Below are 27033 nucleotides of genomic sequence, written 5' to 3'. Positions count from 1 at the left end.
CAAGGGCCAAGTGCAGTATGAGTTCGCATCCTAATGAGAACAAATTTTGTGAGAATGATCAGGAGCTGATTTGAAATCATTTGAACTTGGTGGAGCTAAATTAATATTTTGAACCATGAAAATTCCATGCGCTTGGATCGGTAACAAATAACCCCGCCGGTAATTGGTTCGTAATCGTTTAACTCATCATCCGCTTGGAATACTTCTATAAAACCACAATTTCTCAACCGTCAAAAACTGAATACCAACTGATTGAAAACAATCAGTTGTACCAGCAACACGAGAATGTGACAGGACTACAACAGTTCTCTGTTGTTTTTTTTTTTTATCACCAACCAGCCACTTTTAGCATGCACGCAGGACGTACTTAGGTACGCTGCCGATCTCCCTGGAGCTCGCCACATGTGACACGAATGAGGCACGTAGGAACAAAAAAGAAACGCGAAATAATACGTCTTGAAATGTACCAGGCACCTACGATCTTAAAGAAAGTGTGTCTCTATCACGCGGGATGGATGCACGTGTACATTAACTCTGCACACAACCGACGGACACTCGCGAACTACCAATCCCATGCAGTCGAGAACGCCTATATCTAATGGCGGGGATTGGGGACCAGCTCGGCGGCAATTAATACGCACGCCACTTGCAGGTTTCGGGATACTTCGTCCGAACACCAGAATTACGCACTACCGAGACTGGGTTCAGCTTCTTCTGGCCAGGTTAACAGCCCGTTTCACTCGCCACACTAGGCGTCACACACGCGAAGGCAAAAATCCGTCTTTCCTTTTTTTCACACTTGACTTTATTCCGCGCGTCCGTACTATCCAAAAGGTTTTCCACAAAAGAGACCCATCAAGCGATCGAGCGCCTATTTATCTTCTCCCTCGCACGCAATGGGAGGACTGAACTTCCTTCCCACACACTTTTGCCAACCCTTGAGAAGGGGTGGTCGTTGTCTACTCGAGCAGTTTTGGTAGCGGACGGCGCTCAAATAGGCGAGTTTATTTTAAATATTATAACAATTTCTAGTTCTAGCTCCTATCTTTCAAACTATTACAATAATGGAATATTTTAATTTAATGGGACATGCTCTAATGTTACAATCTGTGAGGCAGATTGACTTAGTGCATGACCAGTAGTTTTCAAGCTATTTGAAGAATAGCTTTTTTGAAGAAACTAGTTAGTTCTGAATAGAGCACCGTCCTTAAAACTATTTAGCACATTACGCACATTTGGCTCTTGCTCGTCGCTCTTAATCTCTCTCGCAACCATTTCTCTTGCGCAAGAATTTTTCATAATCAAGGAAATAGTATCCTTAATAGGAATGTAGTGCATGGTATCCTTAACCGTGTTGTTTTTCTTAATAACTCCAATCACCTTCCTGGTCTTTCTACTGCTTTCTCGTTGATAGCGAATAGTTCGTAATACCTTTCGCGTGCCTAGCACAACTTCTACTGGTTCCGGTACACTACAAAGTGCTGTTCCAGAAAGATACGACAAATTACTGTTCGGATTCCTAACGTCGGTGTACACATCAGATATCGACATTTCGTTGATCAGCTTGATCACATCGTTGTCAGTGGTATCCAGATTTTTTGAAGTTAGCAAGTTTTTCACAAGACCCAAAACGAACCGTTGATAGTTATCCAAGATGTTGATAGAATGTTCCATGAACATTTTGATTTTGGTTTTTGTTAAAGAAACATCACAACGCATCGTTGTAATAAAAGACGAAGCGATCCCATGTAACTCTTCGCGTGAGACTGAACCCGTAAAATAATTAGGATTCGTGATTCCTTCGTCATCCATGAAACCAATTTCGTCCTCGACTTCCATTGGTTCCTGCGGATCAGAAGGATTTTCACACTCCGATCTTGGCTTTGTGTGGGGCTTGTGATGCCTTAATATGTGGTCCTTAATTCGCTTGAAGCACGTTAAAAATGGTGCCGCAGTTAGCACATCGTAAAGGCACTGAATTCCTCAAGCTCGTATTAAGTTTATGCATTTGCTTCAACTCTTCGACATAACCTGGTATGAACGAAGTGCATCCGGTCACGGGGCAATGGAGACCTTTTATGAGTTTTTAACAATGTTAAACAGCACAAACTGATATTAATTAAAAAAAAACTTACCAGCAAGCTTCTCGAAAGTTTCTTCGTCCAGAATTTTCGATAATTGGTCCATTTTCTACGAGTTTCACGAAACAAAAACGCAACGATGCTTAAAACAAACCGCCAGCAAAGAACTTTCAAGCGAATGCAAAATGGAGAAAGCAGAGAAACCTGAAAATTGTCCTTTTAACGCATTTTTGATTTGTTGATGAATTTATGAAAATGCATATTTATTACTCCCTATTGTGAATTTAAAATTACTCATCTTTTGACGCATACGATGTCTACTGAAAAATATGTAAAATATACTCATAAAATGAGTATTCCAGATTGACCGTGTGGGGCAATCGATCAATCCTGTTCCAGGTGCCAATACACTGAATTGCATCGCTCGGTGCAGACATTTCATGCGTTTCTTTTTTTTGCAATTGATAAGAGCTTTTATTGGACTCTTATCATGGTTTGCGGACCTGTATTGAAGATTGCTTTTATGGAATCCATTCAAGTTGCGCGCATTATGGAACATCAGTGTGACTTTTACGAGTATTAGTAGCACCCGCTTCTCGAATGGGCGATTTTAATACCAGTCAGCTACGTTTCCGAGTCAGGTGAGATTTTAAGTTTGAAGACAAAACTGAGTGGTAGTAAAGTAAGTAACTCTATTCTAGATCACCAGCAATATGACGGAGCAGCAAGCAACGGACCTGTCCACTGCGGACGACTACGTTTGTGGGGAAAATCCCGGCGCACATGGAAACATCTACCAGCGGGACCTGGCATTTGTGCTGTTTGTGCGGGGAACTCTGATGAATTACAAGTTCAAGCTGGCCACGGAGATGACGGTTGCCGGCAAGTTTGACGATGTTATCGTGTACGTTAAAGATCTTGGCGAAACGTGGCTTGTTCAAGCGAAGCATGCAATACTGGATGGGTTGAATCCGAGGAAGATTTCTCACCAGGAGCTGTTTCCCACGGATGACAGGCTTAAGGGGAAAGATTTCGATCTGTTTAAGTACATGAAGTCGTACTTTCGGGTGAAACGTGACGTCAAAGGCAAGAAGCGTTGTTTTATATTCACCAACAAAGACCTAGAAGAGTCGACTGGCCTCAGGAAGTGGGCACAGATGGTTCCTGGAAATGTGAACGATATGATGGATTTTTCAAAATTTGGAGGTTCCTATCGAACGTTCAAGCTGGAGGGGGGAAAAGTTTCCCACATACTAGTTATTATGAACCAAGAATTAAACAAAATTAAACTTGCTTTAGTAGAGCTGTTTCAATGCGGACAGGTTGAAAGAGTGTTGACTGACTTCAAGACACCATTGGCCGAAGTATTGACTGTTAAGGATGGCGTTCTACGGTTCACCGAGGGCTTCCTAAGCACGGACTCTGATCTGAAGAAGGTTCTTCTGGAATCAAATCCAAGCATCAGGGAGTTGAGAAGGGATGCTGACCAAGCGATAAGAGAATTGCTTGATGGTAGAAACAGCAGAAACAGGGATTTTCCAGCGCTAATGACTGAAGGTGATGTGAACGAGTTTTTCGAGAGTCTAACCTTGTGTTTGAACCAACCGAATGAGCTTAGAAAAATTGTCGACTGTGATCTGCGCTTGTGGTTGAAGGATTGGGTGCGTCCCGATGAGCTTGGGAAGTTTGGTGATAGTCAGCTGATGCTGACTGGAACAAAGTTCGATGTCGTTTTCAAAAGCTGGGACGAGCCAAGCATGACTGGTGTGGTGGGAAGAAGGGAACGGAAGCCTTTTCTATGCTCCAGCGAAGGAGCCAAATGTTTCGATGAGGCAACCAAGGAACTGCAACAAAGTACGACGAAAATCCCGGAGGTGTTGAGACGCTACTACGTTAACCGAGAGATAGTTTACGATCGAGCTGGGGTGTTGTCTACGATCAGTGATACGAACATGGCAAAGCAACTGACAAGGGATTTTGGCCAGGATAAATGTCTCATTCTGATAGCTGAACCCGGTATGGGCAAAACGACTGTCCTCCAGTACATGTCTTTCGAATCACAGAAACAGTCCAGCACGGTGCCGACGTATCTAATATATTTGAACGGCCTTAAAGATAAACTGCAGGAAACGGGTGATTGCACTAACCTAGACTCAGTACTGGGCATCTTGGAGGAAGTCCTATCCAGGCAGAGCTGTTCTATTATACAAGAAACTGCACGGGCCAAACATGATCACATGCAGATTTTGTTTTTCCTGGATGGGTTTGACGAGGTTCCCTCCTCGCAGAATGCTAAAGTTATTGAAATTTGCCGACAGTTGTTGACGATGGAACGGGTCAGGATTATAATCAGTGGCCGAAGGCACGTGAGGGACGTTCTGGTGACATCTCTTGAGGCTGTTATTACCAGTCTAGTACCGCTGAAGAGTGGCGAGCAAATGGATTTTTTGAAAAAGTTTTGGAATGTCCAAAGCTTCCAGGACTTTGCTATGCCAAAATTTCAAAAATATGCCTCACTCTTGCTGGAAAAGTTTCACAAGAATATCAAACGCTCTGAGTACGACTTTACTGGATTGCCTCTGATGGTGAGATTGTTGGCTGAAATCTACACCGACCATTTCGAACGGTTCATGCAGACGGACGACACCGACGACAGCGATTTGGCAGTGTTTGAAAGTGGGACATTCAGTGTGGTTGTATTGTTTGAACAATTCGTTAGGAAGTCGTTTTGCATGAAGATGTTGAAGAAGTTTAACCTGAATGCCTACTCAAAGCATGACCCATTCGATGACGAGTTGGAGCCAGTGTTCCGGCAAACTGTTTTCGAACATCAATTGGCAGCCATCAAAGAGCTTAACATTTCCGAGCTTCAGGGTGACCTTACAGAGCATTCGAAGGCCTACGAAGTGTTCATGAAGCGAATCGAAGATGGAAAGGAAAAGTCCCTCTTGATCAATGTATCAGGAGTAAGGGTTCAGTTTTTGCACTTGTCCTTTGGGGAATACTTCATTGCGAGGTATTTGTATGACAATGCTAATCGTTCCGAACAGCATTTATTGCCCATTCTAGAGAAAAGGGAAGTCGTTCGAAGGTTCTTCCTTATGTTTGTCGAAGAAAATCTTGACGCAAGTTCAGAACCTTTTAAAATTTTGGACAACATTTGCAATGCAAACCAAATAGTTGCATTCTGGGCAAGTGAAGCAGTATGTGAAGGCATGGTTCAAAACTTGCTGACAAATAATGACTTCCGGAGTACGCGCTTCGAACAATATGGCTCATTGCTGCATGTATCAGCGAGTGTTGGTTCTGAAAAACTAACTGACGTCTTGATTCATAAACATGGTATGGAAGTCAACTGCTTATCCAACGAAGACACCAACCCTTTCGATGAATTTAGCGGAGATTCAAGTACTTTCCAAGAACAGCTTGAAATCACAAGTCAACTGACACCGCTTCATTTGGCCACCAGTCATGGCCACAAGAATGTTGCTGAACTTCTACTAGCCTATTCTGCCGATGTGAATGCCCGAAACACTAGATTACTCACTCCGCTGCATTTGGCTGCCCAACGTGGTTTTGTGGATATCGGGCAAATGCTTATCGATCACCAGGCAGACGTTAACGCTCAGGATGAATACAAACGAACATCACTTCACTTGGCGGCTCGTTTCGGTCACATGTCCATTGTAGTCCAGCTAACAACTCATGCAGCCGATTTAAATGCTCAGGACTACGCTGGAATTACACCATTGCACTTGGCAATTGCAAACGGCCACGTAGAAATTGTAAAACATCTCATCGTTGACGGACTAGTGGACGTTACCTTGCCCAACAAAGCAGGAACTGCTCCTCTGCATGTGGCCGCCGAGAGCGGCCAAACCGTCACAGTACAGTTGCTATTGAATCGACAAGTCGATGCGGGTGTAAAAAATTATAGTGGCTATACACCTCTTCACCTGGCAGCTCAGAAAGGCCATGCAGATATTGTAAGGCTACTTGTGGAACGGGCATCCGCCGATGCAAACGCTTTGGCCGGTACGGAAACACCCCTGTCCTTGGCAGCTTCAGCCGGGTGTACAGAGATCGTTCGGTATTTTATCAATCACTTAGCCGAGGTAAATTCGCTGGATAAACATGTTGCCAAAGCATTTTGGGTGGCTGTTCAATCAGGTCATACAGACATTTTCAAACTACTATTGAATCAATCAGCGGATGTGAACGCTAAACAAGAGACTTTAGAAATAACTCCACTTCATATCGCAGCTTCTCATGGGTTTATAGATATCGTGGAAGTGCTGCTCGACCATTCAGCAGAGGTCGACGCCAGGGATATGGATGATGCAACGCCACTCATGTTGGCGTCCGATCAAGGTCACAATGAAGTTGTGAAGCTTCTGCTGAAGCGATCGGCCAAACCGAACGCCCAGAAATCGAACAAATGGACATCCCTTCACTTTGCGTGCTATAGAAATCATCAAGAAGTTGTGGGTGCACTTCTGGATGGGATGGCCGATGTCGATGCCAGGAATGAGGAAGAATGGACCCCCCTCCACTGGGCAGCCCGTTATGCACATTTGGAAATTGCTGAACTACTTCTCGATCGGTCTGCCTCGATCAACGTCCAGCAGAAAGACAAAGACACCCCTCTTCACCTGGCAATTCGCTACGATCAGACTATGGAAGTTGTCCGGTTACTTGTCAAACGCTCAGCGGATCTGAACATCCGGAATAAAAAGCTCCGGACACCACTGCACATGGCAGCTCATTTCGATCGCAAAGGCATAGTGAACATATTGATTAATGCAGAAAACCTTAACTCCCAGGACAGCAATGGCTGTACACCGCTTCACTTGGCCGTGGAGAAAGGTGCCGATGAAGTTGTGAAAGCACTGATACACCACACAGCAAACGTACTAATTCAGCAGGCAAAAGATAAATGGACACCACTGCACCTGGCGGCCCGCCATGGCCGTTCAGAAATAGCCAAACTACTGATAGATGCCAGCGCCGATGCAATCGAAGCACGGGATAAGGATAATAGTACAGCTCTTCACTTGGCAGCTCGCTATGGCCATGTGGACACAGTGCGGTTGTTGATCGATCATTCAGCAGACGTAACCGCTCGACAGATAAATGGGAAAACACCTCTCGACTTGGCAACTAAATATCGCTGTAAGAGCGTCATTAGCGTGTTGAATGGTCAGTCTCGGATCTTGGCAGCATGATTTCGAATGAAATAAAGTTTATAATGTTTTGATGATTTTCGCTTTTCTTCTCACTTGATTTTTCGAGATAAAGCCCTCGAACATTTCCAGACCAAACAGCAATTACCAAAAATTAACTGATTCAACCTTCTCCGAGTTGCATATGAGTTTGCTCCACAGTGGTCCATTGGTTTCAAATCAGGTCCTGATCAGCCCCCAAAACTTGAGCTTATTTTGTGAGAAACTGACTTGGCACAAACTATTTGAAGTTTATATGGGAATTACTGTGGGAAAACCAAACTTTTTGTTTATTGTCAGCTAGATTTTTCCAAATTAATGAAAAGTTTTGTTGTCTCAGCTACAGCTTTGTAGAAACTTAACGTCAAATTAAATAGTTATTCATTATTTAAAGGATTGATAATCATAGTATGATCAAACAGCTGTTTTGTGGGCAACACTGTATTACACAATTGTGACAAAGTCAAACAGAAATTCAAGAAATCTAAAAATCAAGTCCACTCAGAAAGCCTCCGAAAATATTAAGAAATCGGAAAATAACATAGAAACAGGAAAACCATAACGGAAAATAAAAATCACAGTAAAATTGCCAACATTTTGAAAATCACAGGAATTTAAAAAAAGCGAATGAAAGTAAAATAAACACACTATAAAAGATATACTTAAAATCAAAGAAAATTAAAAATCAACAAATAAGCTAGAAATAATGGAAAACCACAGAAAATTAAAAAAAAAATACTCAGAAAAATCGTTCAACAAATCATAAAATTTTCAGGAAACCAAAAAAATATTGTTTAACAATCCCAAATTGAACCAGTCCCTGGCTGAAAACCATTTAAATAAAGCAAAAACAAAAGTTTTACATAAATTAAGAAAATTAAGAAAATTGGCAAACTAGAAATACAGAAAATAAGAATTTCAGAATGTCACAAATATTTAAAGCAAATTTGAATATTATTGATAATAAAAAAAAAGAAAATCACAGACAATTAGAAAGAATATCAGAAAATCTGAAAATCAGAAAATCCGAAAATCAGAAATCAAATCAACACAGAACATCTCCTAAGATATTAGAATATCAGGAATAACAAGGCATCAGAAAGACACTGAGAATATCAGAAATTTAAATATTTTTGAAAATTACTAATTTAGAAAAGAAGGATATAGAAAATCAATTAGGAATTACCAGAAACTTAGAACGAATATCAAAAAATATATAAATCAAATCAGCACAGAAAATCTCCGCAAATATCACAAAATCAGAAAATAACAAAGAATCAGGAAATCACTGAGAATCACAGAAAAAGCACAAAAATTCTCAAAAATCATAAACTGTCAAAAATCAAATAAACACGTGGAAATTGCGTGTTGAGTTTCACCTAGTACGAGTCTACGTTGCGTGAAGAAAAGTTCCAGGTTTTTCAACAGCGGTTATTATCGTAGGCTGTACCGAGTGATAAGTAAAGCATAGTGAGATGTCGCGACATTGTCTCAACGCTTCCCTCCTCTTTGCTTGCCCGTGTGTGCTAGTAAACAAAGCTCAATTTCAATGATCATGGCGTTCAACGGAAACGGCTAATCGATGCACCCCTCGAAACATGGGAAAATCCACGAACCCCTCATTTTATCTGTCAAACTTTCATTGCAAATCAAAACAAACATTGTGTAGTACTGGAATTTATTCTAGAATAGGGTACGTTAATCGATTTGCTTGGGACCAATAGGCTAGTCAAGTAGTGAGCCAAGTTAAAATCGTTAGTTTCGTATTGATTGTTGGTAACAGGGTGAAGCGATGATGGTCTACGAACAGCCAACACCGATAAGCTGTTCAATCTGCTCTGCCTGTACGGAAATGTTGTCAGGATAAAGTTCCTGAAGACCAAAGAGGATACCGCGATGGTCCAGATGGGAGACACCATCGCAGTCGAACGCAGCATCCAGCACTTGAACAACATTCCAATCGGAAATGATGGTACCAAAATTCAGATTGCATTTTCCAAGCAGAACTACTTGTCAGAGTCCACCAACCCATACACCCTGCCGGACAATTCGATCAGCGCCTCCAAGAACAATTGCTTCCTTTCCCGAGCAAGACTCTCCACTTTTTCAATACCCCACCCGCTATGTCCGAGGATCCGCTGCTGACTGCATTCCCCATCAAGGACTGCCACCTATCCCAAGTGCAAATGTTCCCGCAGAAATCTGAACGTTTCTACTCCGGATTGGTCGAGCTCCCGAGCGTAGCCATGGCGGTGAACGCCATCATGAAGTGCAACCACAGCGCGATCGATCACCGTTCATTCTGAAGCTGTGTCTCTCCTCGTCCAGGACGATGAACGGTGCGTGGAGCAACGAGAACATCGAAAACATGGGCATGGGCATGACATCGACACCTGGCAACCCGATGTCGGCAGCAGCCGCGACAGCCTCCACCGTGGCAGCAGCGTGCGGTGATGAGACGCTCATTTCGACGACGGGCAGCTGTCTCAAACACGATGATCCAATGTTAGATGGAGTCCATGTCCTTAGAAGGAAAGCAACAGCAACGACGAGACTTGGTGGAGATTCGCAGTTGTATTTTGAAAAATAAAATGATTATATTGTGGCAACATCAATAACAAATTTTGACACATGCATACTACACGGTAACCGCAAAATACCCAATAATGACTACAATGATTACAACTACAAAAACAAGTAGTAAGTATTCATTTTTGAGTAATAAATTCTCATAAATGGGTAATATTTAAAAAAAAACTATGTTTTCAAATATTGTAGAAATCATCCAAAAGCAATAACGCCCCTTTGAAATGTTGGCACTGAAATATTTTTTAAACCAATTTGATCTTCAAATTTATCAAGTTGTATCACAAGTATTTGAGTATATTTTGTAAAAATTTCAGCCTTTTTGATGAAGGTGTTCTGATATATCTTGGTATTTTTAAACATAATTAGATAATTCCACGAACTTCGGCACAACTTCTCTGAACTTCGGCAGAACTTCGCTGAACTTCAGCAGGAGTTCCCTGAACTTTATCAGGCCTTCCCTGAACAACGGCAGGACTTACCTGAACTTCGGCATGAGTTCCCTGAACTTCAGCAGCCCTTCTCTGAACTTCGACAGATCTTCCCTGAACTGCGGCAGGACTTCCTTGAACTTCAGCAGGACTTCCCTGAACTTCGGTGGAACTTCTCTGAACTTTGGCGGGAGTTCTCTGAACATTGGTTCTTCTTCTTCTTCTTCTTCTTCTTCTTCTTCTTCTTCTTCTTCTTCTTCTTCTTCTTCGCATTTCAAGCTTATAGCTTAGCGCATATTAGCTTATTGCGTGCTCTTAACTTAGTGTTCTAAATGCACTTCCATAGTTATTAATTGAGAGCTTTTGATGCCAATACCAATGCATGAATTTGTATATTGTGTGGCAAGCACAATGATAATCTATGCCCAGGAAAGTCGAGAAAATTTTCAACCCGAAAGATTCTTTCTACCGGACCGGGAATCGAGACCGCCGCCTCCGGCTTGGTAATACCATAGGTAACTCTAAGACTAGAAGGTCCCGAAATAACGTGCTCAACTTTTTGGCTCAGCTCTGGTACTATCTTCGGACCCAAGCTAATCGATTCACCCCTCGAAACATAAGAAAAACCAATAACCCCTCATTTTATCTGTCAAACTTTCATCGCGAATCAAAACAAACATTGCGTAGTACTAAAATTTCGACTAGAATGGGATACGTTATTCGTTTGCTTGGGACCAATAGGCTAGTCAAGTAGTGAGCCAATTTAAAATCGTTAGTTTCGTATTGGTTGTTGGTAATACCGTGCCTTTACTGACTAGGGTATGAGGCCCTGAACATTGGTAGAACTTCCCTATAGTTCGGAAAAACTTCCCTGAACATCGACAGAACTTTCCTGAACTTCAACAGAACTTCTCTGAATTTCCGCATAACTTTCCTGAACTTCAGCAAGACTTTCCTGAACTTCAGAAGGACTTTCCTGAACTTCGGCAGGACTTTCGGCAGGCGTTCCCTGAGCTACGGCAAGACTTCGCTGAGCATTAGTAGGACTACCCTTGTTCGAAGAAAAGTTGCGGACGTCGCCGAATTCATGAACATTTATTCCGAGAGTTAACAGTGTTATAAATTCCGATTGCGTCGAAGGCATCCCTAGCTTGCGCAGTTTCAGCTGTTGCATATTAAATGTTGATTAGCAAACGGGTGCTTATAATCTTCAAATTAATTAATTTTCCCATACCTTTTAGTTTGGTAATATAGACTTAATTGCAGTTTGTAGAATAATATAGCAGTTTCTCCTAAATTTCTATTTATAGATGTTACCTATTATTTAAGAACACTAGTCAGTAATTTGATTCGGTATTTGTAATTTGTTCTTCTCACCTTATGTTGATTTCAGTATTAACTGTTTGAAAACAACTATGTTTAAGCACTAGATAGGTAAGCTTAGGTTTAGAAACTAGATTTTAAGGAAACTTTTTAGATATTATTTAAGCATAGAATAATTTTCACTTTCACTTTCTTATCTATCGAGCTACTTTACGTTTGGCAAATCATCAACGGATGACAGATCGCGATCACGACAGCGAAGATCATGAAGTGGTGATCGTGCGAGATCAGTGACGGGTCCTGCTGCTCACTTCTCATCACTCACAGGAAGTCGAGGGGTTCGCCGTATCGATAGGCGTAGTCAGGCATGGAAAATCATTTGCATTCATTTCGTGCATTCATTTACATTCATTTGCCGCTAACTTTTTTCATCAACAGAATTCTGCAAAATAGTTTGTGAAGCTTTTGTAGGTTTTGTTATGAGCTACAACTTTTGCCCGTATTCAAATCTGTATCTCTTATGCATCACGAATTAGAGCGGGCAGAACTTGTTACTGATTTTCAGTGAATGTAAAATAAATTCACTGAAAAACAGTAGTGGCTTCTGTTCACTCTGGTTCGTCATACATAAGAGGTACGGATTTGAGTTAATAATAAAAGTTGTAGTTAATAACAAAACCTATAAAATCTTCATACACCATTTTGCGGAATTCTGTTGATGAAAAAATGTAAATGAATGTAAATGAATGCACGAAATGAATGCAAATGATTTTCCATGCCTGGGCGTAGTAACAACCCTGAACTTGGAATGTTGGAATTGAAGTTGTCATTTCAGTAGTAGAATTATTATAATCTGGGTCTGTTGGACTCGTAACCAATTTGAACTGTCAAAATCGAACCATTTTTTACTGTTCTTATAAGAGCTCATATGGAAGAAACAGATAGGGAGTATTGTAATCTGAGTAAAACGTAGTTGTTATTATTTTTGGAAACATATTCATAGTTTTGATGAACAAACGTATTTTTTTTTTTATTTATTAAAACAAATATAAACAAATAGGGTCCAAAAAAAATTAGCAAAAAAATCTTACAGCATCATAGATTTGCTACTGAATCGTCTCTTCTTCACTTTCATCTTCTGCATGTTTTTCAAACGATATGTTATAAATGAACGGATCAATTTTGCTTGAATATCATGGCATTTAGGCAAGTTAATTGGAATTTTGAGGAGTATGGAGAACATAGCTTTTTTAACATCTACTTTTTCTTCTTTTACATGCCGAATATAATATGAAAATATTTTGTTCATTGCCAGAAAATACTCATACAAATCGTGATTTATGAAAACGCTTTCTAGTCGGTTTGAACTGTGGAACAATGCAATCTTGGCAAAGCCAGTCTCAGATGATTTTTCACAAACGCAATGTTCGTAACACTTAGAGCAAATGTTGCTTATTTTTTTCAATCGCTTCATCAACATACATGCGACATAATAGATCATGTTTTTCTGAGCATTGTTCAAATTTTCGTCACAAATATCAATTCTGAATTTCTCACCAACCGGAAGACAGAAGGCTGTTTCGTCGTTGATCCTAGAGGTTTTTTTTCCGAGCAGTACTCTATCAGATGAGATCGTTCATCACTCTCGTATGAAGAGCCGCCAACGTCAGACATGTATCCTGAAATTGTGATCGTACGAAGGGAGTCCCGAAACTGGACTGCGTTTGGACGTGATTGTTTTGCTCGCACTTGGGAAAACAGACTTTCAATACAGTCTTGGACAAATCGAGACGTTGGAAGAGGCTGTAGGGAGACGAGAGTAAAATCGAAAGTCGGGTGTGGGTTTTTCCGGTGTCAAACGCGACCGACAATAACAACGAACTACAACAGACTACAACTACCAATCGATATTTCAAGAGAGTCACTCACAATCTTGCACATATTTGCTTTGTTTATCAATTTGACAACCGTTCGAACAGAGTAAAGCTTGCTGCAATGCGTCTTGGATAGTGTCTGAAACTGGCTGCGATTCGACTTCGCCAGACCCAGATTATAATTATACAGTAATATACGAATATGTTCAAAATTTCAATACTCCCCATTTTTTCTAATTTGCAATGCTTGTTGGTATTGGTGCATTTCGAAATTGGGTGTGGTTTGAACGGGTGTGGATTCAGTATCTACGGAAAAGCATTAACTTTCACTTTAAGATCTGATCACACGGCGAATGAGAACGACTCAAATTTGAGTTTAGTTCACTCATAATCACCAAAAGTGCAGGAACTCAGCGATGAGTTAATTTGCCTCATGTTTTCCCAGGTTTTTCCAGGATTTTCCAGGAAAAAATTACCAAATTTGAGAAAAGTAAAGATTGGATTCACTCAGTCTATTGGTACTACTCCGAGATGAATAAAATTTTCGTCAATTTCCTCATTTTCCGGCAGATTTTTGGCGATTTTGAGTGAACTAAATTCAAATTTGAGTCATTCTCATTCGCCGTGCAGAAAATTGGCAAATGAGCAATTCCAGGCCAAGTGAAAAATTTGGACCCAACCTTCTTCGATGTTCATGAAATTTTTTCGTAATTGATTTTAATGGAGAATAATTGTCATTTTTGCTAAAATTAGGCTATTTTTTTAAAAGAAATTTTAATACAAAATCGTCAGTTCTCATCGTCTATATGACGTCTTTATAACGTATAAAGTCTATCTAGGGAAAATAATCATTGAAACATAACCAAAAATACAAAAAAAAAGTGTTGAAAACTTAAAATTTTTAATCTGTGTCCGCTCAATTTGTTCATGATATACAGCCATTCCATAGCAAAAGTGGTTCTCACAATTTAGGGTGACCATTTCCATGTTAGGGTCGTCCAAAAAAACGTTTTTTTTTTTTTTCAAAAAAACAACATTTGAACCACTGGGCCGATTTCAAAGATCAAAATATCAATTGAAAGGTATTTAAATATAATATTTTTTGTTTTTTTTTTTCGGTTGTTTGGAAGGCTCAATCGCCTTATCTTCACGGAGCCGATAATTCGTTGTTCATTGTTTGTAACAAAATTCACTCATTTCTATGTCTAGTAGAAGTTGGGCCAAATAGTCACGGCTTTCCCGAGGATAGTGTACCCCACCATTGTCGAAGGATAGGATCAGGGGAGGAGCTTGGGGGGTGAGGTTTCGTTGTTTCATCAGAGCGTTGCCGCCAGTGTGAATGGTAGTGTGGTTCTAGATTCGTGTGGAGTTCGACCGGCTATGGTGACCAGTGGGCGACGATCAGACTCATCGTGACGGGGGGAAAAGACAAACAAAAACCAATAAGGAGAGACAAAAGACAAAGGAATTACATTCTTATACTAGACATTTGCAGAAACACAAAAATCGACTGCATATAGCAGAGATCGAGGGAAGTCTCTCAGGAATTGGCCAGAATTTGAAATGAGCCAATGTTTATCTTGTAACGCATCATATCAAAAGTCCAATATCAAGAATATTGAGTACCCCGGGTAAAAATGGCCACATATGCTTCGGAAACCACTGGGAAAGTGCTCAGACCCTGACGTTAATTAACTTCACATCAAATCACATCTAAATTCAAGTATATCTCGATTACTACTCTACGATAGCTTTTGTAAAGTAAGATTAAACGTGAATTTGCCGAAACTCTTAGCACTCCCAAGGAAACTAACACCACCATCAGAAAGGGAAAGGTTGTCCATGTAGTGATGTTAGTTTGCGTCCCTTTGAACATGTAATCGAGATATGATTAGTAGCGGTAATTTTGAGCGCCAAAAACCGCCTGGGCATGTTCCGAGTGCTTCCTGGCCAAAATCTGCCATAAGCCAAAACGTATGACTTTTTACGCTTCTACTACGAGCGTTTTTCCGGCTCTTAACTTAGTGTTCTAGATGCACTGGTGCAGGTGGAGTGTTACAATAGGAGTACTAACTTTTGTAGTTTTGGTTACTCATACAGTTATAGCTTTTCATGTGATGTTATTGTCATAACTAATGACTTTTATAACCCTACAATACGGAGAACATTTTTCAGCATTGTTTGAAAAAACAGCTGGAAAGCACTGCCACCCGTCCTAATTTTATGCTTAGTTAACCAATTTATGCCGCCATAGCCATACATCAAACGAGAACTCCCTAAAGCTCCATAGCTTATTACACGTGCTGCGAGGACTAAATACACATAGGTACCTATTTGCAGCGGGAAAGGATATTTCTCCACCCAGATCGGTAGCAATAAATCAATTATGATGACAGAAATCGGAGCACTAATGTGCTTCACATCTCTCTGCAAAGGCTGACGACTAGGTACAGACACTTGTCTGCAGAATTTTATTGGTCGACCGACCAACAGTCGATAGCCACGCTGCTATTTATGGCATGGCATATAAACGACAGCCTGCTCTACGGACGATGGAGCTGGAGATCTATTCGATTTGATTGCAGATTGAGCCATTTTTCATGCATGACAGCATTCATCCTCTTTCTCTGCTTGCTTTCTGTGCAGATGATTTCCCCGATGACCACGGTTGATGGATCGGGTTCGGATGGAATGCGACAGTTTTCCGTGCCTCTTCCTGTTATCGGTTCTATAATCATCGTGGCTTTGACATTGTTTGTTCAAGTGCTTCGATGTGGTATATATCCGTCCATCATTTCACCTGAATGGCCATTGTCGGATGTGTACGTTTCCATTAAAACGATAAACGACACGTTGCATTATGTACAGGTCAATTGTGAAAATCAATTAAATTTCTCAATGGAACATGTACGCCATCGTCCATCAATGGGATTTTACAGAAATATGAATCGTCTCCATCACCCATCACGAACGGAATGCTACACAATGCAAACGCCACTCACTCACTCACTCACTCCAACCAGGCATGGCTCTGGCCCTCAATCACAACTGTCTAACGGATTCGACACGATGAAGTCCCAAAATGAAAAGCAAATAATCCTGATATACATACCCCTGCCCCCATCTTCATCTTCCTTCATATGATGGGGGGGAAGAACCTCGTAACCACCACCACCTCCGTCACTTCCATGCCTGTTCTTCTACTAAGAGGCCTTGTTCGGGATCCGATTTTTCGGATGATGGTACATGAAGGGAACGACCCACTTCAGCTTGCGATCTATTGATAGCGTCTAGGCAAATATTGAACATGTGTACACACTACGAGAATCTCCGTTCACCTTTTTGTCCTTCGATCCGATCGGGGGATAATTCAATATCCATCGTCGTCAGGACTTATTGGGCCGTATGCCGGGCTGCTTTGCGTGAAGGATTGGAGGATGGTGTTATCATTTTAGTACAATGTATTAAGTGATTTGCTATCATGTAGCTGTCGAACAGTTTTATCTTTTTCACATGCATGGGAATTCGAGTAGCTATGGCAGATGGGGAATTGATAAAACAAGACATCTAAATGGGGATTTCAGGGCCAGATCCCGAGATTATCCTCTGAATGGAAACAGAAGTTGAATGGTTTGGGAGATGGGCACGGCGAAGTGGTTAGCATCCGTGCATCTCACACTTAAGTTCAAATCTCTTCCCGGACATACCGTCGGTTTCGTGCAATACTGGTACAACTGTGAATTTTCACAATCAACGTTTGAAAATTTGGGTTCTAAAAATCTTCCACATTTATGTGTTAAGTTTAAATTTTATGAATCTTTTGATCTCCATTGGACTGAATCGAGTGTGCTTCATTTATTCTATCAAATATCAGATCAAAAAATAAACAGTCCAATGGCTTTTACTGCTTTTTATTTGAGGTTTGCTCCTTTGTCATGCAAAACTGGGTTTACTTTTTTGAGTTGTGACTCTATTGCATGACAAAACATATGGAGGTTTCTGTAATGTTAATGAACTCAAATTTGTCTTTCATTTATATGTTCTCTATAGCAGCGTTTCTGAATCTAAGGGTTGCGACCCACCGGTGGGTTACGAGCTGCTCGTAAGTGGGTCGTGGGAATTAAAAATTGAAAATTATATGAACTCAAAACTGCGTTGAAATTTGCACCAATTTGTTTATAACGGTTGCGAATTTTTAATAAAGTATTTCAAAATACACTCTGATATAAAAGCTTTTTAGGAGTGGGTTTATTAGCATTTGAAAGTGCCATTTTGGCACATATGGGGCATATTTTTTGACGTAGGAATTCGTCTTTAATTTCTATACTGGGGGTAACATTAAAACAATCAAAAATGTAACGAAAAATCCCAAACACGGACGTAACGATAAAGCGCAAATCGAACACACGACACATTGCGCTTGTTCACATGAGCGAGCTCACCGCTCGGTTGACCGCTCACCATTTCACCAATGAATGGAAGGGAGGAGAAAAGCAGCAATGGACGGATAAGCGTCGGACAAGACGTATGAGTGGAACAGCACGCATCGCATCAATACGAAGACGACGATGAATGCACCCACATCGACCGGAGGAAAGGCTTCCCACAATAGACAGCATGACTGGGCCGCCATCATCTGAGAGTCAAGTAGCGCTAGTTGTTCTTTCACAATAATCCAATTCAATGCTGGCCGGAGCACGTCTTGCAATTAGGAACGCTCTGACGAAAAATACTCCAAAAGGAAGGGGCCTATTTAGCTATTCTGCAAGTATAAAACAGACTGTAATTGAGTGAATGTGATCAGTTGCAATTCCATTAGCTGTGGGCACAGTCGTCATAACTAATTTGAAAGACCCAGAAAGTGGACGCGGACATCGGAATGAGAAGCATTACCAACGGCAACGACATCCTTCGAACGTTACACAGCTGAGTTTGACTACAGTGATCACCTGCGTAATGCTGCTGCCAGGCAAGCCAACTGAGCACGCTGTCTCTGGAGATACCCAAGTACACCAGTGTCCCAACTAACAATTTTAGCTGCAGATTAGCTTATACAGCCAAAAATTGGCTTATACAGCTAATTTTTGCCTGTATAAGCTAGTCTGAAGCTAAAATTGTTTGTTGGGGTGTTTGCATCGATCCAACATGGCCGTTTCATTTGCGACGGAGATGGTCACCAACAATAAGGCTGTCCACGAGACTTTTTTGTTTACCAAGAACTTTTGACAGATCACAGTAGAACTGAAAGTTCACTCTCATATGAATTTCTGCTTTGTTTATATTTACATTCAGCACCATTAACACCAGATCACTCACACACTCTTGATTTCTAGCTGTCAGTTCCACTGTGAAACGTCTCTTGGGTCACCTTATTTGGTAGGACATCGGAGGCTCTCTGAGTAGCTTCATCACTGGCGTGCACAGGGTTAGGCAAGGTGGGACAATTGCCCCACCTTTTATAAATAAGATTTTTATTTCCACGTTTACATAATTATGCTATAAAATACTTTTCTTGATAACTTGATTTGAAAGTAAAATAATATCATTTCATAATATAAGGGCACTGGAAACCTTTTATTGAGTCAATTCCTTTGCGATGGTGCCTGAAAATTGCACCACAAAGGTGCATGAAGGGACAAACTTCATTGAAATGTTTTGGTCAAAAAGTGGCACCACAGTGGCGCATACAAAAAATTTCTGGTGTATTTTTTTAAGGTGGTTTATGCAGGGTTAAAAGAAGAGGTTAAATTTAAGGTTGAAAAAAATTACCTTCGTGGTGGTAAATCGAAGAAAAAGCTTTTTATTGAATATTTCTGGAGTAAAAATATCATCAAGGTGGTGCATGGAGGGACTAATCAAAATGAATAGCTCTGGTGGAAAAATTGAATCACGCTAAAAATTTGGAGGTTCACATTTAACTGAAAATTTCTGGTGGAAAGTTCGCAGCACTGGTTTATTCAATTTTCTGGTGCATAATTTGCATCGTTCTGACGAATGCAAGCTTCATTGACAATTTATGGTGGAAAATTTGCACCATTTTGGTGCATGAAGAGGCAAAGCCTGAAAATTGCACCACAAAGGTGCATGGTGAAACAAACTTCACTAACAAGTTTTGGTGCACCGCTCTGGTGATCGGAGGAGCATGCTTTATTGAAAATTTCTGGTGCAAACTTTGCATCGCTCTGATAAATGAAATGAACAAAATATTTCTGGTAGAAAACTTGCACTGGTATGGTAAATGAAGGCACAAGCTTTATTTAAAATTAAGCTACATTGAAAATTTCTGGTGGAAAATCTGCACCGTTCTGTTGAAAGGATGGGCAAGCTTTTCGGAAAAATTTTGGTCTTAATTTTGCATCCTTTAGCTGAATAGATAAACAAATTTGAATAATAATTCCTGGTGTAAAATTTGCACCATTCTGATGATTGGAGAGAAGCTGCTTTACTGTAGATTTATGATGAAAAATCTGCAAACAGGGGCAATCTTTATTTAGTTGAAAACCTGCAACATTCTGATGAAAGGAGAAGCAACCTATTTATGTTGCAAATGTCTGGTGGAAAATAGAAAAAGGAAATCTGCACCAATCAGAAGATTAAAGACGCAATTTTTCATTGAACATTAACGGTGGAAAATTTGCATCGTTCTGGTTAATTGAAATTTTCTTGTTTAAAATTACTAGAAGACAAGTTATTATTGAAAATTTCTGGTGTAAGATTTGCAACAATCTGCTGCATGGAGGGGCAAGCTGAATTGAAAATTCCTTATGTAAAAATTGCACAGTTCTGGTGAATGGAGGGGCTAGCTTTATTGAACATTTCCGAGAAGAACCTCAAGGGTATTGAATTCTGAGAACAGTTTAAAAAAAAAAAAGATTTCTGGGGATGATTTTATGAAAATTCTGCAAATAATTTCTAGTGAATCCTAGTTCCATGATAATTTGGAAAAGAATACCGAGAGAATATAATTTTGAATGAAATTCCAATGGGATGTTGAGAAAAATTTCAAGGAAACTCCGAGGGTAATTTCAAGCTCATTCTGGAAAGAACTTCTGGAGAGTACAGAGGAAATTCTTCTGAAACATTAGGGGAATTTCAGTTCCAAGATGTTCTGAAAAAAAAAAGTTCAAAAATATTCCGAAAAGAACCTCAAGGATATTGAATTTTTAAGACTGTTCCAAAATATTTCTGGGGAGAATTCAAAGAAAATTCTGTGGATAATTTTTAGTGATTCCTGCAGATAGTTCCAAGATAATTTTGAAAAGAATACCGAGAAAATCAATGTTTGAGTGAAATTGCAAAAGGATTTTAAGCAAAATTTCAAGTGAATTCCGAGGATAATGTCTAGCTCATTCCGGGAAAAAATTCTGAAACTCTAAAAGAATTTCAGCTCCAATGTGTTCTGAGAAAAAATCATGAAGAGTTCTAAGCATTATTTCAGTGGACCTCTGAGAAGAATTTCAAAAGAGCTCTTAGTAGAGTTAAAAAAAAAATCCGAGAAGAACCTCAAGGATATTGAATTCTGAGGACAGTTCCAAAGGATTTCTGAGAAGTATTCCAAAAAAATCTGTGAATAATTTCAAGTGAATTCAGCAGATAGTTCCAAGATAATTCCAAAGAATACCGAGAAAATTAAATTTTTAGGTAAATTTAGAGGGATTTTCAGAAAAATTTCAAGGGAGTAACGATAATTTCTAGCTCATTACGGGAATAATTTCTGGACAATACTGAGGAAATTCTTCTGAAACTCTTAGGGAATTTAAATTCCAAGGTGTTGTGAGATTTCAGATTGAGAAGTATTTCAAAAGAGCTCATAGAGTTTTAAAAGTTTCGAAAAGAACCTCAAGGAATTCTGAGGATGGACTTTTTCACAGCTGTACAAAGTTTAAAGTCACATTCCCTAATTGAAAAGTGGGTATTAGTTTGCCATTGAACCTTGATCTATTGTTGTCTTACTAAGAATTTGTTTAATAATCTTCTTATAAAATTTCAAGTCATTTGTTACCGAGGTTAAAGAGTTACAGCTATTTCTGTGCGTTTCAATAAGTTCAGGATTGTCCTTTATATCATCTTTAGAACATGTTGAATGTTCGGCACTGGCGGTACTTTGCGACAGGGTTGACATGCTCAATCCTTCGCTCAAGTCGTCATTCCGTTAACAATCATGTACTCGCTTGTCAAAATAGTTTTGTGCGCTTTTGTTCCAATCGTTACTTATTTTTTAAATCTTTTTAATGATCCTATTAGCTTTGACATTTAGGTCAATATTTGAAAAAAAAAAAATAGAATTACAATTTTTGCTGAAAATGACCAAGTTCAACGGACTCGCAACGGTAATAGTAAAGTGTAACTACAACAACATATAATACCCCGTATAGACTGTCTTGCAATGAGCACTCACATATAAGAATTCCAGTGAAAACTAGATGTATGAGTTCTCATTGCAAGACAGCCTATATTACATAATATAAGCCATAGTCTGTATGGGGTATAAGGCAAAGCGGCTACAAAATCGCTATATAATGGAACGATTCATCGATATTGTGCGCATACTTTGCAAAGGTGGCCGACCACTTCGTGAGCATTCTGGGAAAGTGTGCCTCCCAGTTGGTGGCTAACTACGATCCTGTGCTGGAAAACACTTGAGGGAAGAACCGTATTCAAAATGACATGATTACGTCGTTGCACAATGAAATGTTGCGGAACATTGCGAAAACCTTGCGAGGAAAACCAGTGGCAATCATTGCAGATGAGACGAGTGATTGTGGCCATCACGAGCAGTTGGCGATTGTCATCAGGTATATTGATAATGATTGGCCGACGGAAACATTCGGGGGTGTGAGACGGGTGTTGAAAACAGACGCGGCGACCATCTTCAATACCATTTCTGAGGTCCTGAAAGCGATGCAGATTTCTTGGGAGCACTTTATGGCAGTATGTTTTGACAGTGCCAGCACAATGGCTGGCAGCACTGCTGGAGTACAAGCCAAGTGCAAGGACAAAAACAGCAACATACTTTTATGAAGAGCTTTGAGTGTGTTGGTTTATTTCCTTTTAATTCCGTTATAATTGCTTATCTTTTGACAGATACGCGTATTTCGTCTACTACTTGCAAACTTCATCAGTGCCAAGTACCCAACACCACTGATCCAGATTGGATTGCTCAAGAGTAATATACTGTTTGTTCACTGCTATGCTATTTGAACCTTGTACTTGTCGACGCAGTGTGCATGCGAAAGGAGAATGCGATTCTTATTGGTCATTTATGTCGGTTTGTCGGTGCTATCACCACCATCTGATATGACTTCAGCTGAATCCAACCACCAAGGCAACAATATTTGAGCAAATGTATCATTTCGGTTATTATTGAAACCATTTGACGGACCGACCATCATCGACATCGTCGATGGGATTAAAATGCCAATTCCATTGGCTGTCTGAAAGCAGATTGCAGTGCAAAAGATGAACCACCACCGGAGCAAAAAATTAATAAAATTTGCTAAATTGAACAGTAGGGAAACAGTGGTGGATGTACAGCACCATCCACCATGCACTTTAAAGTACTCCCCATCCCCAAATTAAATGCACCATAGAAGAAAAAAATTGCCCCTCCTTAACAAGATTCCTGTGCACGCTAGTGAGCTTCACCATCTTTCCCAAGTAACAATTTTGGTTTTATGAGGGTTCTTTAGACCATGATTTGGACTTGTAGCATGCTTTAAAACCACTATAAAACTTGCAATGTTACTTGGGTTCGGACGTTCCACTGCAGTCGTCCCGTAAGGCTGACTACAACATTGATCACCTGCAAAACAATTTTAACCGCTGTGTAATGGTGTAAGCACGCGATTCCGAAAGTACCAGCATCGCTATAGAATTTATTTTAAGATCTGCAAAACAGGTTCAAAAAATTGAAATATTTTTCAACCATGGAGAGGAATAATAGTCTTTTGAAGAAAGTTAAAAGATAAGATAATAACAGCACAGAATTATCAGTCAGTGAAAAAAGCAGTGTTTCGAAAATCACTATCAGCTTTGGGTCATTGAGTCTCCGTGAGAGAATAAACTTGCGTAAATCATCCAGCTCTAAACCTTCGCGCAGACGTCAATTGGTAGCACTTTTATGCATTTCGTGTTAGTTCTCCACCCACTGAAGTAAATACAACAGCAATATCAACAAATAGCGAAGCACCAAAAGGATTTGTACATATTCGTTCCGTACCCTCCAGCTCCAACAACCCTTTCGATGGACACCAGGAAAAAACAACAAAAGGGCTTCGCTTCTCGTAATCCAAATTTGATTGCGCTTTTCCAAGTAAAATTTGGCTTCGCTTCTCGTAATCCAAATTCGTTGCGCTTTTCCATACAAAATATGGCTTTGCTTCTTGTTATCCAGATTGCGCTTTTCCAAATTAAATTTGGTTTCGCTGCTCATAATCCAAATTCAATTGCGCTTTTCAAAAAAAAAAATTGACTTCGCTTTTCGTAATCCAAATTTGTTGCACTTTTCCAAGTTAAATTTGACTTCACTGCTCATAATCCAAATTCAATTGCACGTTCAGGGCCAACAACCAACAAACAAACTGCCCTTTTCAGGGCCACCAATTCAAATACAGAAGGAGTTAAGATAATAGAATTTCGAATAATTAAAAGAACTAAGAGCGAACACTTTTGTTCCGACCTTTGCCTTTGCAGCACTCATTGCAGATCTTAGAAGAAAAGTATTTATCATCTATTTCTCTTCTATCAATTAAAAGAACTAAAGGCTCAACATAAATATTTGTTTCGTCCACTAGCGGTCATACGTCAAGCTTCCGTTCATGCGCTTACGCACAGACCCTTCTACTTTTTATTAAATTTATTATACAAGTATTAAACCTGATGGTAGCTTTGCCAAGTAAAATTTCACTTCTTTGATTCTCGTACTACAAATTAGTTGCGCTTTTCCAATCTAAATTTGGCTTCACTGCTCATAATCCAAATTCAGTTGCACGTTTCCAAGTTAAATTTGGCTTTGCTTCTGATAATCCAAACTCGATTGCACTTTTCCAAGTAAAATTCTACTTCGGTTCTACTCGTAATCCAAATTCGTTGCGCTTTTCCAAGTTATTTTTTTTCGCTGCTCATAATCCAAATTCCACTGCACTTTCCAAGTTAAATTTGACTTTGCTACTCGTAATCCAAATTTGTTGCGCTTTTCCAATCTAAATTTTGCTTCGCTGTTCATAATCTAAATTCGATTGCACGTTTACAAGTTCAATTTGGCTTTGTTTCTGGTAATCCAAATTCAATTGCGTTTTTTCAAGTAAAATTCCACTTCGCTTCTCGTAATCAAAATTTGTTGCACTTTTCCAAGTAAAATTTGGCTTCACTTCTCGTATTCCAAATTCGTTGTTCTTTTCAAAGTAAAATTTGTCTTTGATTCTCGTACTACAAATTAGTTGCGCTTTTTCAATCTTAATTTGGCTTCACTGCTCATAATCCAAATTCAGTTGCACGTTTCCAAGTTAAATTTGGCTTTGCTTCTGATAATCCAAACTCAATTGCACTTTTACAAGTAAAGTTCTACTTCGCTTCTACTCGCAATCCAAATTCGTTGCGCTTTTCCAAGTTATTTTTTTTTTGCTGCTCATAATCCAAGTTCCATTGCTTTTTCCAAGTTAATCCTCGTAATCCAAATTCGTTGCGTTTTTCCAAGTTAAATTTGGCTTCCATTTCTCATAATCTAAATTCGATTGCACGTTTCAAAGTTAAATTTGGCTTTGCTTCTGGTAATCCAAATTCAATTGCGCTTTTCCAAGTAAAATTTGACTTCACTTCTCGTAATCCAAATTCGTTGCGCTTTTCCAAATTAAATTTGGCTTCGCTGCTGATAATCCAAATTTGATTGCACGTTTCCAAGTTAAATTTGGCTTTGCTTTTTATAATCCAAATTCAATTGCGTTTTCCAAGTTAAATTTGACTTTGCTTCTGGTAATCCAAATTAAATTGCGCTTTTCCAAGTTAAATTTGACTTCGCTTCTCGTAATCCAAATTTGATTGCACGTTTCCAAGTTAAATTTGGCTTTGCTTCTTGTTATCCAGGTTGCGCTTTTGCAAATTAAATTTGGTTTCGCTGTTCAGAATCCAAATTCAATTGCGCTTTTCCAAATAAAATTTGACTTTGTTTTTCGTAATCCAAATTCGTTGCACTTTTCCAAGTTAAATTTGGCTTTGCTTTTTATAATCCAAATTCAATTGCGTTTTCCAAGTTAAATTTGACTTTGCTTCTGGTAATCCAAATTAAATTGCGCTTTTCCAAGTTAAATTTGACTTCGCTTCTCGTAATCCAAATTTGATTGCACGTTTCCAAGTTAAATTTGGCTTTGCTTCTGGTAATCCAAATTCAATTGCACTTTTCAAAGTAAAATTGCACTTCGCTTCTCGTAATCCAAATTCGTTGTGCTTTTCCATGTAAAATTTGGCTTTGCTTCTGGTAATCCAAATTAAATTGCGCTTTTCCAAGTTAAATTTGACTTCGCTTCTTGTAATCCAAATTTGATTGCACGTTTCCAAGTTAAATTTGGCTTTGCTTCTGGTAATCCAAATTCGTTGCACTTTTCCAAGTTAAATTTGGCTTTGCTTCTCGTAGTCCAAATTCGTTTCGCTTTTCCGAGTTTAATTTGACTTCACTTTTTGTAATTCAAATTCAATTGCGCTTTTCCAAGTTAAATCTGGTTCCGCTGCTCAGAATCCAAATTCATTTGCAGTTTTCCAGTTACCGGGTAAGGGTAATCACTTTGCATTTGGCAGCATTGGCTTGCATTCCATTCATCTGACACCAGGATGACAATCGCTCTATATCAGCTTGTAGTGTGCAACAATCGATTTGATCACACGGTACAGCTTAAGATCATCCGCATATAGCAACTTACAGGAACTTAGCATATCACACACGTCGTTAATAAACAGAACGAAAATGAGAGGTCCTAGGTGACTCCCTTGTGGAACCCCCTTAACGAAAACCTTCCTGGATGATAAGTATGATTTCAACCAACAAACGATCCACGGTGGAAGACTAAGGCGGCTTAGTTTCATAATGGCTAGGTCGTGAGGGACTTTGTCAAAAGCCTTAGAGAAGTCGATGTAAACGGAGTCCTACACGTATAAGAGTGTTCGTGTAAGTCATCAAGTTAGAGACTGTCGAGCGCTTTTTCATGAATCCATGCTGAAACTCTGAGATTATGGGTTGAACAGCTGGATACAACTTCTCATGCAGAAGACCAAGCAGTTTAGGATCGAGATAGGTCGGTAATTTTCCACCAGCTTCCAGGCATCCGGAAAAACGCCTTAAGCGATCGATTGGAAATAGACATAACGGAAGTGGCCAACGATGCTGCACAGTTCTTGACGAAAGACGGTGGAATACGGGCCGGGCCTGTCCTTTCGATGGATCGACTGAGCAAAGGGCTTTGAGAATAGCGTCTTGACTGAAGATGAGCTGCTGCAGGTGAATGTCGTATCTTGGTAGCTGATCAAT

At 39.8% G+C, this 27033-nt stretch overlaps 1 protein-coding gene across 1 annotated transcript; it reads left to right on the top strand.

The window, feature by feature from the left end:
* The first annotated feature begins 2669 nt into the window (after positions 1 to 2669).
* Positions 2670 to 7306, top strand: LOC135698934 (uncharacterized). The gene is made up of 2 exons (XM_065219085.1): positions 2670 to 2722; positions 2783 to 7306. The coding sequence occupies exon 2, from the start codon at positions 2795 to 2797 to the stop codon at positions 7304 to 7306; it is 4512 nt and encodes a 1503-aa protein (XP_065075157.1). The 5' UTR covers positions 2670 to 2722; positions 2783 to 2794.
* The last annotated feature ends 19727 nt before the right edge of the window (positions 7307 to 27033 follow it).

This window comes from Ochlerotatus camptorhynchus, unplaced genomic scaffold (genome assembly GCF_037179485.1).
Source record: "Ochlerotatus camptorhynchus isolate MF236.1 unplaced genomic scaffold, CSIRO-AGI_Acam_v1.1 ptg000099l, whole genome shotgun sequence".
Taxonomy (NCBI): domain Eukaryota; kingdom Metazoa; phylum Arthropoda; class Insecta; order Diptera; family Culicidae; genus Ochlerotatus; species Ochlerotatus camptorhynchus.
The sequence above is the reverse complement of the archived record's forward strand: the minus strand, read 5'-3'. Positions and strand labels throughout refer to the sequence as shown.